At 38.3% G+C, this 18,204-nt stretch overlaps 1 protein-coding gene across 2 annotated transcripts in view; it reads left to right on the top strand.

Annotated features, from left to right (window-relative positions):
* The window catches only part of RBM17 (RNA binding motif protein 17), a 639,512-nt gene that overhangs the window by 538,236 nt on the left and 83,072 nt on the right, over window positions 1–18,204 (top strand). For both annotated transcript variants that reach the window (XM_044088811.1, XM_044088812.1), the window contains exon 9: window positions 8,938–9,011. In XM_044088811.1, the coding sequence (XP_043944746.1) occupies window positions 8,938–9,011 (74 nt within the window). The remainder of the gene's footprint in view (window positions 1–8,937; window positions 9,012–18,204) is intronic.

Here is an 18,204-nt window from a genome sequence, read left to right as displayed (position 1 = left end):
CACATGTTGGGGAGCAAACTTAGGAGAATGGAGAGTGAGAAACACTTGGACCCTGAACCAGCAGAGGGAGCACATCAGTATCAAGGAGATGAGAGCCTTGATATCGGCCCTCCAAATCCTCAAGGATCGAATCCTGCCAGGAGTGGTGAGGTGGTACACAGACATTACCACTGTGCTGTGGTACATCAAAAAACAGGGGGGGGGGGAGTCCTATCTCATGTGCAGATTGGCTCTGCAGATGTGGGAAATTGCCCTAGAGAGAGACAAGTAAACCTTCTAGCCATCTACATACCCTCTGCAGAAAGTGTGATGGCAGATACTCTAAGCAGAACCATGACTCAATCCCACGAATGGATGCTAAACAGGGACGCATTCTTGGACCTGGTCCATCGATGGGGTATACTGCAGTTGGATCTTTTTGCATCCCCCATTAACAGACAATCCCAACCTTCTGCTCTAGGATACCTTCTCCCAAAGCGTTCAGGATGGATGCTCTTTCATTCCCTTGGAAAGGGATGTTTGCCTATGCTTTCCCCCCTTCCCACTCATACAAAAAGTTCTGCTGAAGATTCAGAGAGAACAACCACAAGTCTTGTTGATGACCTCCTATTGGGCAAGGCAGCATTGGTTCCCCCTTGTACATCATCTAGCCAAGGGCAATCACCACAAGTTATCCCACCAAATGGACCTGCTCTCACACGAGTGGGGAACTGTCATACACCCCCAGCTATCCTCCCTGAACCTTGCGTTGTGGGTGATAGGGCATTAATTTCCTTCAGATGGCTTTACAGATAATGTGCTTCAGGTTCTGCAGGAGGCCAGAAAATCCATCTATCCAGGTGGAAAAAGTTTTCTGTTTGGTGTTTAAAACAAAATATCCAGCCATTGATGGTAGAACCCCCAGTGGTTTTGTCTTACCTGTGTGATCTGATGAACTCTGGATTGTCTTGTTCTTCCATTAAGACACAGTTGTCTGCCATCTCAGCATGTCTTCCTCTCATCCCCCCAGCTTCTAGACTGGATGTTAAGCTATTTCTGAAGGGGATACTGCACCTTAAACCTCCAAGGAAGCCAATTCCACCCCCTTGGGATCTAAGTTGTTTTTTCTGGAAAAGTTAACCCTACCACCTTTCGAGCCAACCAAGGACTGTTCTCTCCAACACTGCACATGGAAAACTATCCCCTTGGTGGCCATTACTTCAGCCAGAAGTTTTTCCGAGCTGCAAGCCCTCATGGCCTCTTATCCTTTTAACAGTTTTCCACAAAGGTAGGGTTTGTTTACATACTTTACCCATCCTTCATGCCCAAAGTTGTCAATGAACTTTCCCCTGAATCAGGCCATCAACCTTTTTACCTTCTTCCCTTCACCTGAAAACTGTGCTGAAAGGATCCTTCATTCCTTAGATGTACATAGACAACTTGGATGCAATCTGGACAAGACCAAATCCATCTGTAAATCAAACAGGCTCTTTGCCTCCTACTCAAGAGCCCTGAGACTTCCTGTTTCCAAGCAAACCATCTTCTCATGGATCTCTAAAACTATTTCCTTTTGCTACACAACCCATGGCAAAAGGACATTCCACTAGGGCGCAGTGTCTTCCTCTGGTGCCTTCTTTAAGGGCTTGGATACAGCTACCATTTTAGAAGCGGCCATATGGGCATCTGTCCATTCCTTCACCAAACACTGCAAGTTGGATATCATTTCTAGGTCCAGGGCAGGATTTGCCAGAGCCATCTTTCATGGCTTTGTAGAAAATGTCTCTGTTCCTCCACCCAGTTCTTAACAGCATGAGCTTTTGTACTGTCCATCATGTTATGGATACAGCAGCATATAAATAGAAGGACGTAGTAAAGTTGTGTAAAATCTTACCACAACTTTAGATGTTCTTCTCTTATATATGCTGCTGTGTAGTTTCCTACCCTGCTGTCCCTTGACTCCTGACTACCCAGTCCGTAGTCCCTGGTTCCGGCAGCATTCTGTTCTGAGGTAGGTGCGTGCTTGATCTCCATTTTATACCCATCTGTTTATGGCCGACATTCACTGAGAGACGCAGAACGTCACACGTACCTTCACAGTAGCATCTAACTTTTATATTAAAAATGGCCAGACATACGAGTCGACCAGAGGCAGATTCCCTCATTTTATGGATATAGCAGCATATAGAAGAGAAGGACATCTAAAGTATGGTAAGATTTTACACAACTATACTTACTTTTGTAGTATTCTTAATACTATTCACATTTCCAGAAAGCACTCTTAAAATTTTCATTTTCCCCTTCCCTTAGACTCATGATTTCATAAATTCATAGCTAATTACCAGCCCAGCTTTCCTAATCGGCCATTCCAAGCCTAGCCAATTTCACTTCTAGTCTGTAGCTGTATATATTCTTTTTCATCCATTTCCTTCATATTTACTTTTGAACTTATCCCTTTAAACTTTCTTTTTCTGCCTTTTAGCCTTTTACCACTAGATTTTTATTTTTATTTTACTACCTCCCAATTTGTCATCTTCACTTATTTCAGAACCTTCTTCTGTGTCCTCTTTATTTTTTATCTAATTCTTCTATTTTCTACTACTTTTAAAATGTGTTCTCCTTTTTTCCTTACTCTGACATTTATGAATGGATTACAAAAATGAAAATTAGTGTGGGACAATGTAATACCTCCTTTGGGTTTAAAAGCATATGAGGTAAGAGTGGTTATTCTTATTAACAAAGAGACATTTTGTTATATTTGAGATTGTTTTTTCAATTATAAGTTTACTTGGAGAATATGAAAAAAGAAAGACAGTAACCCATGAAATCTTTGTGATAAAAGCATTTAACAGGGATGTGCAATTTCAAACAGAGGTGGAAAGAGAGACTTTGAAAGGACATTTGAAAATTTTATGTAAATATGTACTAGACATTACAAAAGTTTATGATAAAAGGGGTTATGGACTTGTGGGTGAAATTGCAATATTGTGCTATAAATAGAAACAGAAAAAATGTATACATATACCAAGCATAATAAATGTGGAGGGGAATTAGGGACGTTGTAAAATACTTGGTACAACCCAAAATACGTTTTGTTTTGTTTCTGAAAAAGATGGACATTTGATAAGTAACTGTGATAAAAGAAAATGTTATATTTGTGGGGAAATGGGACATGATTTGACATTTATGGCATTTGATACAATTGGACATGAAATTTTATTGTAAAAAAATGAAGAAATATGATACAAGTGAGAAAGTTAGGAAATTATATATGTCATTGCACAGTAATAATAAAGTAAAAATACTTGTAAATGGCTGGTTAAGCCAAAAGGTACATATGAAGTGTGATGTAAGATGGGGTTGTGCAAATGAGTTGTATACTCTGCATTAGTTATGAATGTGATAGTATGTGAAGTAAATTACTTAATAAAGGAGGCAGGGTATGTAACACCTGAAGGGTTAAGAATTCCAGTTCCTTAAACATATGTAGTTGACATTATAATACCTGCAAGAAGCAAAATTTGAATAAAAGCAGTAATAATTTGCACAACTAGGTGTCTAGTAGTGATAGGGATGGGTTTAAATAAAAGGAAAAGTAAAGGTTTATGTGATGTAGTAAAGCTAAGGGCTGTATATTTTACAGTGAATACAATTTATTCTGTGTTGGGTATAACATTTGGGAATAAAGATGCAAGTAGAAGTCAGTGGGAAAATAATAGAAAAATAATAATAAAACAACCCGGTCTTTTCTGAAGAACTTATAAGTTATCATTCAGAAAAAGGCTTATTTGATAAATTCAGTACTGATGGTAAAATGGCATACTTAACAAGTGTATTTTTGTTGCCAGCAGTATTGGAAGCGGAATTATTGCAGTTCATTTTTTTCATGTAAACAGGGTTCTAGATTAAACCCAGTAAAAAGAGGAGTTTTTTATCTGAATAAAGAAGAAGGATGTTTAGGGTTAAATAACCCAGTGGTATATGCTGCTTCCTTAAATTTGTATGATGCGTTAAAGTAGATAAATGAGAAAAAATGAGAGATTAGTAGTAAAACCGTATAAATAGAAGTATGATAAATTTTGGTGTATGCCATAAAAGAGAAAAAGTGTGTGTAAATGAAAAAATAAAATGTTACCAAGAAAAAAACATTTTTGTGGAAAATAAAAATTGATGATACAGAAGATGGAAAAGTATGCATAAGAATGTAACTGTAAAACATTACTATGGGAAACTGTTGGAAAAACTAACAGATGAAAATAAAGCTATAAAAATACGAAGCAAATTGTATAATCAGAAAGTAGAATGTCACGATTGTTTTGTAGAGACTGGTAATACAGTTTCAGTAAATATGAAGCTTGGAATAATAGGCAGCCTATATCATCCAAACCAGCAAGTTGAAAGAAGAGCAGCTTGTAACCCAAGAAAAAAATCATTAGTTAGTATCCCAGTCCTGGTAAAATTCTTCCTCATTGTTAAATGGTTCTAAGGTGAATGAAATATAAAAAGTCGTCATTCTGTGTTAAAATCTTCCTCTTTATTAATTCAGGTAGGTGAGAGCAATTCTGTTACATTGAGTAATCATGGTTTCAAGTTTACCTAGTTGATGTCTATTACAATAAGGGTGTTTGCAAAGTATTCCTAATAACAATTTAGAACAGTGAGTAAGCATGTCAAATGGCCAACCAAATCTGTGAAAATTTACAGAAAAATCTGGCAAGGCTAGAGTTTTTACTGTGTAATTCCTTAAAAGTCCTTGTAATAGAGCCTTATGGGAAATATGCAAATGAAGTATTTAAGGCCATCCTGTGCTCAAGATTTCACATACAGTAAACCAAATCAATATACACTTTTGGTATCAAGCAGGAATGTTCCAGTAGTGTAGCTTAAAATATGTAAAGTATATAAAATATATATAAAGTAGATACAAGACCAAAAACTTCAGAAAAGAGACACAAAAGGGCATTGTGTCTTGACACTGCTCTTTCGCCAATGGGGCTTCATCGGACCTACCTTTAAAAATAGAACAAGTCCAGTATACCAACACCAAATTGAGGCCTAACCAAATTGAGTCATAAATATAATGACTGCATGATGCTAGTATCAAGAAGACATTATGAAGATTATTATCTGAGGATAACAAAACATTATTGTGAAAATGAGCTAAATTCTTGAGCTTTTCTTTCAGGGGTCAATAGTAGGCTTGGTGGTTAATTCTTCTTAGTTTCAAAATGCTTTTTATGGAGATGTGGGTGTTAAGTCCAGGAGGCTGGTTAATCAGTAGGCGTATTTGCCATTCAAGTTTGTGCTTCTCAAGGATGTCATTGGTGGGGCCCTGAAGTTCCTTCTTCTCAATCACATCCAGGATATGAAATCGGAACTTGTTGTGTCCTTTTTCTAGGTTGTGCTTAGCAAGGGCGTTGTTAATGTATTTTAGCTCATGCAGATGTTATGCCATCCTGGTCTTAAGTTTGTGTCTTACCGATGTAAAATGCATTACAGTTGTTACAGCTTGCCCTATAAACAACACATTCGCTCTGACAACAACCCACCATAGAAGCATTTAAAAACGAGGAAGAATTTTACCAGGACTGGGATACTAACTAATGATTTTTATATTTGGTTATTAGCTGCTTGGTACCTCTTTCAACTTGCTGGTTTGGACGATATAGGCTGACTATCATTCCAAGCTTCAGATTTACTGAGATTTTGTTAATCCACCAATGTGGATATTTTAACAAGAGATTAGGGTATATGCAAGGCCACTGTTCGAGTGGTCCACCTAGTGAATTTTGGTTTAAGTTTTATAGAGACCGGTAATAGATAAATAACCCGTAAAATGGAAATACAGTATGCCATATAAAAAGAAAAGGGATAGAGTATGTATTTACATGGTCATGAAGAGACTTCAACAGAGCATGTATTTTTGAAATGTAAAAGAGTAAAAAAGTTATGGGGAAACTATGTAAAGAAGATTTTTTTTGAAGATATAAAGGAAGTGAATAAAATTAACATTGATATGATTAAATGGGGGTACTAGAAAAACAGAAGTAACAAATATGTTAAAAGAATAGCTCATAATTTTTTGTTATATGGAATAAAAGAATAAATGAAATTATCTTCAATGGTAAATATATTTTAGCAACACTATTAAGTAAAATCAGATAGTGGTTATGGAAAAGGGAGTAGAGGTCTAGTAGAGATGAAAATCTAGTATGATTGTAAAGGAAATTATGAGTATGTGTTAATATATTTGTACATTTGTAAATATTTGTAAGTTTGTAAATGTGTTGTAAATGTTTGCCTTTTCAGCTTTTCTCGGTTAGGGGTCGCCACAGTGAAACTCCAGTCCGCTAATGATTGGCAGTAGATTTTTATGGTGCCGAGTTGCCAGCCCGACGCCCAACCTTCAGTGAAGGCACGCCCATTCACGCATGTCTTTCGGAGGCCACTCGACCGCGGGGAGGACATGCAGACTCCACACAGAAGGCACTCCAGCTGAGAATCGAACAGGAGAACCTTTTGCTGTGAGGCAACAACGCTACCACTGTACCACCGTGGCTTAATATAAATGTGTTGTAAATAAGGGTTCTTTTTATATAAATAATGAACATTTGCTCTTTTCAATAGATGCCGTGGGCTCTCTTACATCCACTTGAGCTACCTTCAACTCAGGCATATTGGGCCTTGGTCTAACAACTCATCCAAAAAATGGCACGCTCAGTAGTGCAGTTACCCCCTTATACTGCACTGCAGTGTCAGTACTGGAAAATTAAGTCATCTACTTAGTGTGGCAATAGAACACACAGCCTACTGTGCCAAAGGTGAGAGCATTACCTGTTGAGCTACTTCAAAAGAAGTTATACCTGTGGGGTTTGTAAGTACTGTAACTTTATATACACTAATTCCCTATGTGTTGGCAATTAATGATGATAATTCCATATTTGTTATATATGTTTCCCTTTCTGACATGTATGAGGTGTTCTGTATTGGCAGAGCATCTCATAAGCTGTCACTTGCTCTCACAGAGGTTATATGAACACCTTATGCAGTAAGAACAAATAAACAACAAAAGTATTCATTTTAAGAAGTTTTATATTTTGTGTTTGACCATGTCACTAGAAATGTTCAGGGTGGAGACATGGAGACTTTATTAGAAATAAACAAGTTGTATTGGCAGCTAAGGATGCATGTTTCAATAGCATCAGGACTGAATGCTCCAGATAACATTGCATGTGTTAAAGCTGAATGCTATTATGTCATAGAAGGATCCTAAAACTTGTTATTTTTAAAGATACTTTTTAGAAAATTTTTATATGTTTTATGCAAGATTTCGTTCTGTTCATTTAGTCAGTGTTGTGTGATTAATGACTAGTTCTGGTACAGCAGATGTGTATGGAATTGTTTTAAAGCAGAGTTGTGTCATTAAAAAGACAAAAGTGCTAAATAATTCTGCGTTTTGGATTTCCATTTTCTTTAGTGTGTTCAGTGCAGTTCTCAGTGTCCCCCCAACTCAGAATGAACTCGGGTATTAGAGGTTTTGTGTATTTATTTTTTTATAGCTTTTATTTTGACCTACCTTTTCACTTCAGGTTGCATTTTAGTCTGTGCCTATCTGGGGCTACTCTTTGCAACAGAATGTGACATCTTGTCTTTCTAATCTACCCTTTGTATGCAACTAGCATCCCTCATTTGTCAGCCCACCACTTTCAGGTAGCACTTTGGTGGTTGAGTGCAAGTACAAGGAATGTTCCACAGGACTCTGAACAGGAACTAGATCACATGATGGTAGTAACACTGTCAGTCTGTCATCAGATAAAGAGTGGAAGTGCATTAGTTAGGGCTATTAGAATTATTGGGGGAGCGTGTTGTATGAAACGGGGAGCCAGTCATGCCACTGCATATGTCACTTAGGAGGCCACAGTTGGTGTATTCCTTTTAATGCTAGAGATTGTGTTGCATTGTAGAAGAGCATTATTGGAGAGAGTCACAGGAATATTCCAAGGGTGATGAGGATGATGATTTGTATTCTGCAGTTAACTGTCTCCAAACTGTGTTGTTCCTTTGCGTGTTAGTAATATGGCTTTCCACCGCCAGATTATTATGCATTGTATAATCAAGAACGTCTGATAATCACTTGGGTAGCACAAAATATCCTAATTTTCATGCTGTTACTCAGTGTATCTACCACTGTTTTACATGCTTAAACATTTGCCATAAAACCTGTACTTTTGAGATATACGTAGTGTCTAATACGCAGTCCTAATTGATGTAGCTTCTAATGTAAGCTTGCTTTAAAATGTTGCAGTAATCAGATGTATGCTTCTTCCTCTGTAGTTGCCAAATATACAGTTTAGGTGTGTAGCACAGTATCTAATAATTCTACACTTGTATGTCTTTTGCTTAAATTATATTCTGTAACCCAGTTGTAACTGAAGGTAGATCTTGAGGCCCAGTCTTCTAACCTTAAAAAAATTGTAGAAAAGCTGCTGGAGCTTATATTTGAGTTATATGGGAGAAGGATGGTATGGATGTGGTACATAAGATTATATAAAGGAAGCTCTGAGAAAGTGCAGCAAAAAAAGGAGAGTTGAGGGATCAAAAGAAGAACTGAATACAAAGGGGGAACTTGTTCATTCGTTGAGGGATCAAAAGAAGAACTGAATACAGAGGGGAACTTGTTAATTCTTGAACTAAGCAAGTATTACTTTTATAGAAAGATAAAAGTGAAGGAGAAGGGAAGTAGGTGTTGCAGTTGTGGGTTGCCAGCTGCATGTAGAGGGCAGAATAGATGGACAGTTGGTCTTTTCCTCCAGCCGGTGGTATGATCTTATCTGGTGATCATGAGCTGTACAGACTCTGTGGGCTATAATTATGGTACATATGTAATTGGTGCTGTCTCTCCTTTTGTGTATTGAACTAAAGTTGATTATTACCTTTTCTTTCCTTTTGCAATTCATGCAGCAGAGACACCAAAGAAGGATTTGAACCCACTCACAGAGATACTGAAGCATCCTACAAAAGTTGTTTTGCTGAGGGTAAGAACAGTGTTTATTATTTACAGATATACTGTTGCTAACACTCTTAATGGACTGCACTTTCAGGCCAACTGCCAAGCATCCTTATTTGTTAGAAGTAGCATTTAAGTCTCAGCCACTGTCACCTGGCTGGTTTAGTATTACAATTTCATGTTTTATGCTCTTTTGTCTTTTTTCCTTTTATGGAAAAAGAACAGCTCTTCTTTCTCAGAGTTAATGTGTCTTGAATGATTCAGTCAGCATATTCTTATTTTGGTGCATCTGTGTAACCTAAGATGTTTTCTGCACTTAAAAGTACCACAGTCTGTTTTGTAGCTGCATTTACATTTGAGTCTCCACATTTTAAGTAAGTATTTTACTGTTTGACGTGATTTTGCATGGCACATTGAGTAGGGCTCCCGATTACTAATTCCTGTGTTGATAGTAACATATGATTTTATAGAACTTGGGTCTTGACAGTCCAGCTTGATTAATTTCCAGGTGTCATCAGTGAAGTGTACAAGGAAAACTTTATAGACCTGGTGTATTTGGAATTCAGTAAGATGTTAACACTGTACTTGGAGTTTTGTAGAACGAGTAAACAGTGTAAAAGGTGTAAGATTGGACTTGTGCTCTGGGCTGGATTCAAAATGGCCTCTGAATGGAACTGTCAGAATAAACATCAACAAACAGTGAAGCACCACAGGTTTTAGTGCTAAAGCCACTCATCATGCTGGAATTAAAGAGCAAGGTCAGTTCATGGTATGGTGAATAAATATGTGGCAGATGAGATTTAATACAAAAATGAAAAGGTTACACACTGGTAGTTAGTACAGAGGATTCAGGCTATGAGCTGTTAAAGATCTCCAGCCTTTGTGGTACAGGGTTTTGATTCCCTCTGTCTCCATTTGTCTACTGTGTGACTTTGGGCAAGCCACTTAACCAGAAAGTGATTTGTGGCAGAAGTTGATCTAGGATGTTCTTCGTGTTTCACTGTTGCAGTCATTACATTTGGGTAATCCTACGGGCAGGTCAGTCGGCCTGAATTCCAAAGTCGTGGGTCCTGCGTCGGCTACTGTCGCCCCTTCCCTGACGTCAGGCCTTCTGGGGTATAAAAGAAGCAGCCAACGCCATTTTCTTCAGTCTTTCTTGCCGCGCGGTGCCCGAAGCAGAAGTAGTTCGCAAGTGCCGGTCGGCTGACTCCTGAAATTTTCGTGTTTGAGTTTCAGAACCGAAGTCTTCAATAAAGCTAAGTACCCCGTTGGGGAAACTTTTTTCTTGCTCCAGACCGATGTCAGAAAAAGTTAATAATTGTATTGCTTGTGGAAAGCAAATACCTCATAAGGATTTTCATTCTTACTGTATTCCTTGCCTAGGCCCAGTGGTCTGCTGGACAGCATACCTAGTAACAGTGAAGTCTGAGTTTGAGAGGAGAAACTTTGTTAACTTTGGTTGTCCTTAAACAGGACAGATGAAGAGGAAAATGGTTAATGGGTAATAATCAGGACAGCAGGGGAAAGGGATTAATTGGTAATAATAAGACATAAACTGAACCTTGTTTCATAATAATAAAGAATGATAGTAGAGGCTAGCAAGATGCATTGTTTAGGGTTGAATTGCAGAGATACTCTGGTCATCCTTGAAATGAACAAGGAGCTGCTAATGCTGTATCCAGGGTATTGTGACTATAGTTAGATACTGACAAATGAAGGAAAATAGGCTGCTGGAAAGAGCATATGTGAAGGTTAATGTGGTGATGTAGTATGATAGTGCCTGGAGTATGAGAGTATGAGGAGATTTTGGTTTGCATGCGTTATAAGGGGGGGTAGGAGACATAATATGGACAGAACTGTTTTTTATGTATGGACAGATGTGACACATAGAGCCAAAAGGGAGATTGGAAGCACAAAATAGGAACATTTCAGATTAGACTTCAGAAAATACCGTATACTGTGTGTTAGAGAGTTGTAAGTCCTTAATATTTGTTGTTTGAGGCAGTGGTGTTGTGTAATTAAATGATAGGAGTGGCTCAGGTTTGCTTAATCAAAATGGATCAGAGTTGCTCTAGTCCAAGTACTAAGTAGATCTACATGATGAACTTCACCTCTTTGCAGAGAATTGCTGTAGTCCAAGTACTAAGTAGATCTACATGATGAACTTCACCTCTTTGCAGAGAATATGAAGTACTGAAAAGGACATTTATTTCTATCACTTGCAATGTCTTCTTGTAGGCATTTCAAATTTCAAAAAAGAAATGAAAAAGACTTGAGATTAAAAAAGAGTTGAAGGTGGCTTTGCTGTTTGCTGACTGACTGAAGTTTTAACAGTAAAATGGGTGATTTAGAAGCTGTATTTTTTAAGACCGCTCCCCCTTCATTTCCCCACCAGTGCCTGCTGACCATCACCTCCCCTCCTCAGATCTCGTAAAAAATTCCATCATACAGGCAAGGTCGGTTCTTTTTCCTCAGTACCATCCACACAGTGCTCTGTACTCCACAGCTCCCAGGGGCATTCCCATCTCACTTCTCTCCCAAGCCAGGACCACCAGCATTTGAAGGTGGACCTTAATTGCCCTTTGCCAGGAAAGTACTTTATGCCCGCCTGGCTTTGAGGTAGGGCATTGATAAGAAAGCCTTGATGCCCATTTCTTTAGTCAGTTGTCTTGTGAAACCTACAGTACTGGCCTTCAGATCATTCTTAATACTGCACATGCTCAGTACGTGCTATACTTGGCAGGCATGAGCACATTAGGCCTAGTAGTTGCCTGCACAATTCACACTAGTGGCCAGCCTGCACTTGGGATTGGTAGGGCAACAAGCTGAGTAGCCTCCCTTCCTCTGAACAAGAGAACTGACAACAGCTGTTCACTCCCATAATCCCCAGCCAGTTTCTCAGGCACCCAAACCACTAATTGATCTCAAGTCTTCAGGATTACAGTCAGGCCTTTATCCTCTGTGTCATGGAGCCAGCTGTGTGTGGGGCTTGTCGTTATCTGTACAATATGGTTTTAAGATCAAATGTGTTTTCACAGATTCTGGGATATACATCCTTTTACTGTTGCAAGCTTGTTAGGATAGATGGCAGTGCCTCTGCAAAGGAACACCCAAATCCAGAAGCCAGGATGACAACTCGGGACTGGAAATTGCTCATATAATAAGCCAGTGTTATTGTCCTAATCTGTGTGTTCCGTAAAGAGAAGGTTTCCTGAGTAATTTCCATGATGTAAATATCCATGAAGGAACAAATCTTTCTGTGGGATTTTGGCTACCCATATGTAAACTAAGTAAACTACTTAGTATCAGATAGACACAGCCAAGGTTAATTGGCTGTTTTAAACAAAAGACTGTGAAACAAAAGAAATCCATGCAGGGATGGCATATCATTTTGACCATGCTAGATGATCCGTCTGCTCTCCAACAATGATTATACTCTCCATAATTAACTTAATATGATGACATCATCACCTTATGCAAGAGTAAAGTCAAATGTGGTCTTAAAAATCACCGTCCTTGACTTTACAAGTGGAAACTGTGATGCAGTAAATGGCATACCATGAAAATAGGGAAAACAAAAAAGCAAATGTGTGTACTATACAGACATATAGAAAATGTAACAAGTGAAGAATTTTTTAAATTAAAAAAGCTATCTTCCCCTGTACATGAGTTGGGTTGCGTTTGCATACACATACATGCATATTAACGTAAATGTTGTAAATGATCCTTATATGAGGTTTAAGTATATAAACAGAACTGTTGTTGTTAGGCATGTAAGGTAAATAAAGGTGTTTCTTTAAAAACTTAGATGACCTGAAAAGTGTTGCTACCACTTTCATGTTAAATGAAAATAGGAGCAGAGAGAACCTTTTGCTGTGCTAGTTAGTGGTTTTAATGAAAGAATTAATACTCTGTAACAGGAGTGCTAAGGCAAGTCAGTGGAGAGTGTTTGCCATCCTTGAAGGTGCAGTTGATGTCCGGAGTCACATCTGTGAAAGAGAGACAGCAGAGTGAATGAAGCCTGGAAAAATACGCTATGAGGGCGATGATGGTATTTCTTGACATGGAAATCCAGAAGAGAGAGCTACTGAGAGGTCTATGTGAGAGAGAGAGAGAGAGAGAGTGAGACCGACTGATGCTTTCTGAATGAAACTGTACACCAGTTTTATGTAACTGTTTACTAGGTATTTTCTGTGAATTTGGGAGCCATTATAAGACTTTTGTTTTGGAAAGAACCTGCATTTGTGTTTTGTTTTTGCAATAATTTTTTCTAAGACTGGATGTCTTTGCTGCTTTTAATATTCCACATTTATGGGTTGCAGTGTGCAGCTATAGCACACTTTTCCATGTGAGAGTCCTCACATTGTATATTTGACTGCATAAAAGAAGGTTGTGTGTTTTTAACATAATTTTCTGCACCTTGAGAAAGTGGAATTACTGGAGCAAAGCTTTTCCCCACTGTTGGGAAGAATGAGAGAGAGAGTTCTGCAAGTGTCCTGGGATTCTTTTTCTCCTGTCTGTTGGCCTGTTCACCAGGATAACAGCTATGGAACTGTTAGAGCACACCATATCTGCTGCTAAAGTGATAGTGGCAGTGGTCAAATTGATGGCTATCCCAAGTACATAAAGTTAACTGAGAAAGAGGTACTTGAGGAGGATCTTGTTGCCTTTGAATTATATGTCCACCAGAAGGGATGGGACTGAGGTCAATGGACCAGGATGCTTTCAGTCCATCTGACCAGAGAACTTCTGTAAGCAGTCATAGGTTTGATTATCAGGACTTCTTGCCAGGAGGCATAAGCTCAGAAGATTCATAGTTGAAATTTTACCCATAAAAGTGATGAGTGCAGGATTATGTCTCTTTAATCCTATACTTAACCCCAGGATAATAACCATAAATTAAAGGAATAAAAATAAAATGTCAGAAATACTTAATAGCCATTGACATATTTGAGAGATCTATACCTACTGCTTTAAGAACCTGGGTGAATAAAACTGACTCCAAGGAAGCCAAAAGTCTTATACTTGTGTTAACGATTCCGGTGCTTTGAAACTGTGTATATAACTGAGCAATCTAAACCTATAGTAAAACCTGTGCCAAATATTGGTAACAAACCAAGTATCAACTGTAGACAGACTCTGTTTTGACTGAGGATAAAGGGGTCACACAGTTAAATTTTGTAATAATTACAATAACACTTTTATACCTGGAACAACTGTAACATATGAAAAGCTTGCTGCTAGTGGATGTATGCCTCTGGAATGATAGCTGTGCCTGCATTTGTCAAATTTGCTCCTGCAGAGTTAAGTACGATGTCTTGGTGGCAGAAAGCAGCTGAGGTTGTTTGAGCATGATGATAAAGTGGCAGTATCAGTGCAAAACAAAGACAATTACACATAAAACAGTTGAAGTAGAATACATTAACAAATAAATAGTATCCCATTGCTCAGCCACAAATACAAAATGTGTTTGGGAAGGTTGTTTGTCCTGTTGTCTTATGTTAAACTGTTTAACACATTATAATGGCTCCCAATTGAATTGTTGGCACTCGAAATTCCGAGTGCTGGCAAATTGAAAAAAAAAAGAAGATTGAAAATCAGGAGAAAAGCAAATCTCGAAAATCACTCTTCTCTTTCAAACTTCTTTTTGCAGGGGGGGCAAGATCCCCCCCTCCCGTACACCTCCTAACTTTTATATACCAACTCCAAGATTGGCATATCTTGGAGAAAAGGGAATATTCTGAGAAATGGCATCTCAGACTTGGTATATTTAAGTCCAGTCTTTCAGCTGTTCAGTCTTCACATTTCAGGACTCACTCTACTGGGTCCTGACATTTCAGATGGTTACCCATTGTAATAAGGGGAAGATTTTACCTGCTTTAAAGATTTATTAGCAATGGAAAGAATAATATTTGTGATGAACCGCGTTATCATTGTGGGGAGGGGAACCAGCAAGTGAATAAGTCTATAGATGCATCCTTTTCTAACTTGGGGAAAAAGGGGGGAGCAACCACCAAATACATGCATTAGAATGTATGAATCCAACAAAGATTAGGTCATAGTGTTAGAAAGCCCTAAAAGTATAAAAATATGGATCAAGATACAGAGGGGGAAAAACTAGGCTGCTTGGCATAGAGTGATAAAGCCTTAATTGTGGCTCAGATGATCTGTGTATGAGTAGTGGCACAGGTGCTGAAGGGACTGGGCAGGGGTGGATGTGATTGAGCGGCCAACACTGTTTTCCCATCCTAGTGTGTGGGTGGGGGGAGGCATTCTAGGCTTATTGCAGCAGCACTTTTAAGAGCCTAGTGAATGCTGCTCTACAAATAGTATACCACTTGGTCTATAGGCTGTGCATGTGCGGAAGTGAGCATGCACCTGCTGAAGGCAGCCGTGGTGAAACTCACAAGTTTACTGTGTGTGTGTTGGGGTTAAGACACACTACCTGGTAGCTATATGACACTGCACCAGCATCCGTGATGTGGTCACCAGCCCCAGACATGTCTGGTCAACACAGAGGGTTGTTAAGGTGGGTCCAGTAGACCTGTTGAATGAGGACAGAAGCTGGTTGCAGCTGATGTTCAGCTGGTGGAAGGATTAAATAAAATGATGCAAAAGGAAAAAAAAACTCTATAGTTTAAAGAGGCATGTCAGCGTTCTCCTACAGCAGAATAATCTGCAAGAGCAGAAGCAGTAAAAGGAAGCATATTATGTAAAATATTCAGCATGAAGATGCTGTAAAACATATGGTAGAAGGATTATTGCAGCCTGAAAGTGTTGCAAAGAGAGAGAGTAGAAGTAAGTTGTAGAATTGAAGAGGAGGAATTACTCAGTGAGAGTATAATCTGAGGGAATGAAGTCAGAAAGTAGGAAAAGTGCAAAATCTGAGCAGAACTCATTCTAACTAACTAAAGTAGAGAATTCTATACCAAGTGAGTGTTGATAAGCATAGACTTAGACTATAAGAAAGTCTTCACAAGAGATGAAGGAATGGTACAAGAGCAGATAGCCAACTTTTGCCAGTGCAGTACATGAAAAAGTCAAATAAGTGAAGACTCTAGGCATCAGGTATCTATACTCAAGGCCGAAAGTAAAATTGAACATGTATTCTAAGGTACCCTTTTTAGAGAAGAGTAACCTAGAAAATAAAAAAAGTGACTGTGTGGTATTCACTTTTCCTAAGATAGAAAGAAAGCAACATACTAGAGAGAAAAAAAGAGACAATATCGTACAGAAAGAGACAGGTTATCTGTGATCAGAACACTGACAGTAATCCTGTTGAGCCAAAATACAGGTGTTCTGTGCAAAACGAAGAGGGTTCTGTTCATCAGGTTCATAAAGAAAGAAAGCAAGAAAAAATAATCAGGGCCGAGACAGCAGCTGATGTTAAACAACAATGTTATACATTATCCTTTATAGGAGAAGAGTTGGACTCTTGAGGCCCCATTGTCTGTTTTGGTAGGAGGGACGGCAGGAACTTCTACCTCTTGATAGGCTGATCTGTGAGAAACTCCACAGTGGGTTAAACTTCAGATAAACCATTGACATTGTAAAACGCACAGTAGGAAGATGACACTTTTGGGAAGCACCAGGGAAAATATGACTAGATTTGTAGGAGAAGAAGCTGAACAGGACTGTCCTTCATCCTACCCATAGTTTAAGATACAAGATTTGTTGTACAGAGTAATAAAAGGATAGAGGTGAAGTAGTGCACAAACTGCTGCTGCCATATCTAATATGTTATTTCAGCTAGGCTGATTTTGGTCATCGCTGAGGAGAGTCCTTGAAATAGCTCATCTACTCATTTATCAAGGTAAACAAACTGTAGTACTGGATATCCTGAATGCCCATAGACAGATTTTAAAATCGTTTTGATTCCAGTGCCTGTCATCAAGTTGCCATTTGAATGCATTGCTGTGGATATTATTGCACTATTGGAAAAAAAATTAGCATCTGGTTTAAATTCAGCATTTCTTTTATTAATTCACAATCTTTCTTTTCTATAGTGTGACTCAAATTCTTATCATAGTGCTTTGGTGATATTTACTTAGTTCACTTGTCATCTCTTTTCATTCTTCTAGTACTCTTCTAGTATTCTTGTTCAACAACATGCAGTTATTTTGTACAGATTTGATTTTCCTGTTACACATTAGGAATGTATCATTGGACAAAGCTTTGTGTGTTGCTTACTCCCAGACATAGCTCATAAAGCTTGAATTTTAATTTCTTAATCATTCTCAGTCATTTCTGTGGTCTCCATTTTAGTGACAACACATAGTCATATTGGCTCCCTTTATCATAACCTTTAGTGTTGCAATACATTCTCATTTTTTACTTTTGTAATTTTATCTTGTACGTAATCCATATATCCGGCTTATTTTCATAGTAATTTGATTTGCTGTACACATATCAACCACTTTTGAAAACAATAGGATTGTTTCTTTAATATGCTTCCCATTGTTTCATCATTCTTTTTATACTGCATATAAATTGAGTTATCGTCACAGAATAATTTAGTTAACCAAATCAAATTCACAATCCATGGCTTTGGCTTTCATCTGTGTATCATAAGCATCTATAGTCTCTGAAGGGCATTTGCCATTGGAAGGAAAATGTTGCAAATAAGCATCAACTTATTTGTACGCTGACAGTAACTTCTGTGTCCAAATAATTTGTATTTTTCATCTTCAGAAAGAGGAAAATTGTTAAAACATCTTCAGGACTTCTTCCCTAGTGACTTTCAAGAATGTTGCGCACTGCATTTTCGGGCTGCTTGATTTAGCTGTAGATGATGAGGTGTCTGCTTCATATACCTCCATTTACCATTTCTGAATGTGTGGTCTTAGTTTGGGTACCCTTTAGTGACTTACAACTTGCTTCCAGGATTACACTTAGTGTTAAGGACATGTGTGCATTTATGACCAGCAGTGTGAGCTTTTGACTACACTAAACTGTAAAAGGCCAACATGGAGTGCATACTGTATTGCATAGTGTTATATGCAATTATATTATTTTTTTCTATTACTATCCCCTGTAAGTATATGCCAGACCTTCTTGCTATTACGAAATAGTTCAGCAACTTTAAAGTAGAAAATCAATCCTGTGCAAGAAGAACACGTTTACCATCTTGAAGAATTTGAAGAGACATCTTTTATGTCCGATTTGTTAAATGTCTGATGAGACTGACTAAACCTTAAGAAAACCAGTTTAATTAAGGCAAA

This window comes from Protopterus annectens, chromosome 11.part0, assembly GCF_019279795.1.
Source record: "Protopterus annectens isolate FY-2018-M chromosome 11.part0, PAN1.0, whole genome shotgun sequence".
NCBI lineage: Eukaryota > Metazoa > Chordata > Ceratodontiformes > Protopteridae > Protopterus > Protopterus annectens.
Note: the sequence above shows the minus strand (reverse complement) of the source record. Positions and strands in the feature narration are given on the sequence as shown.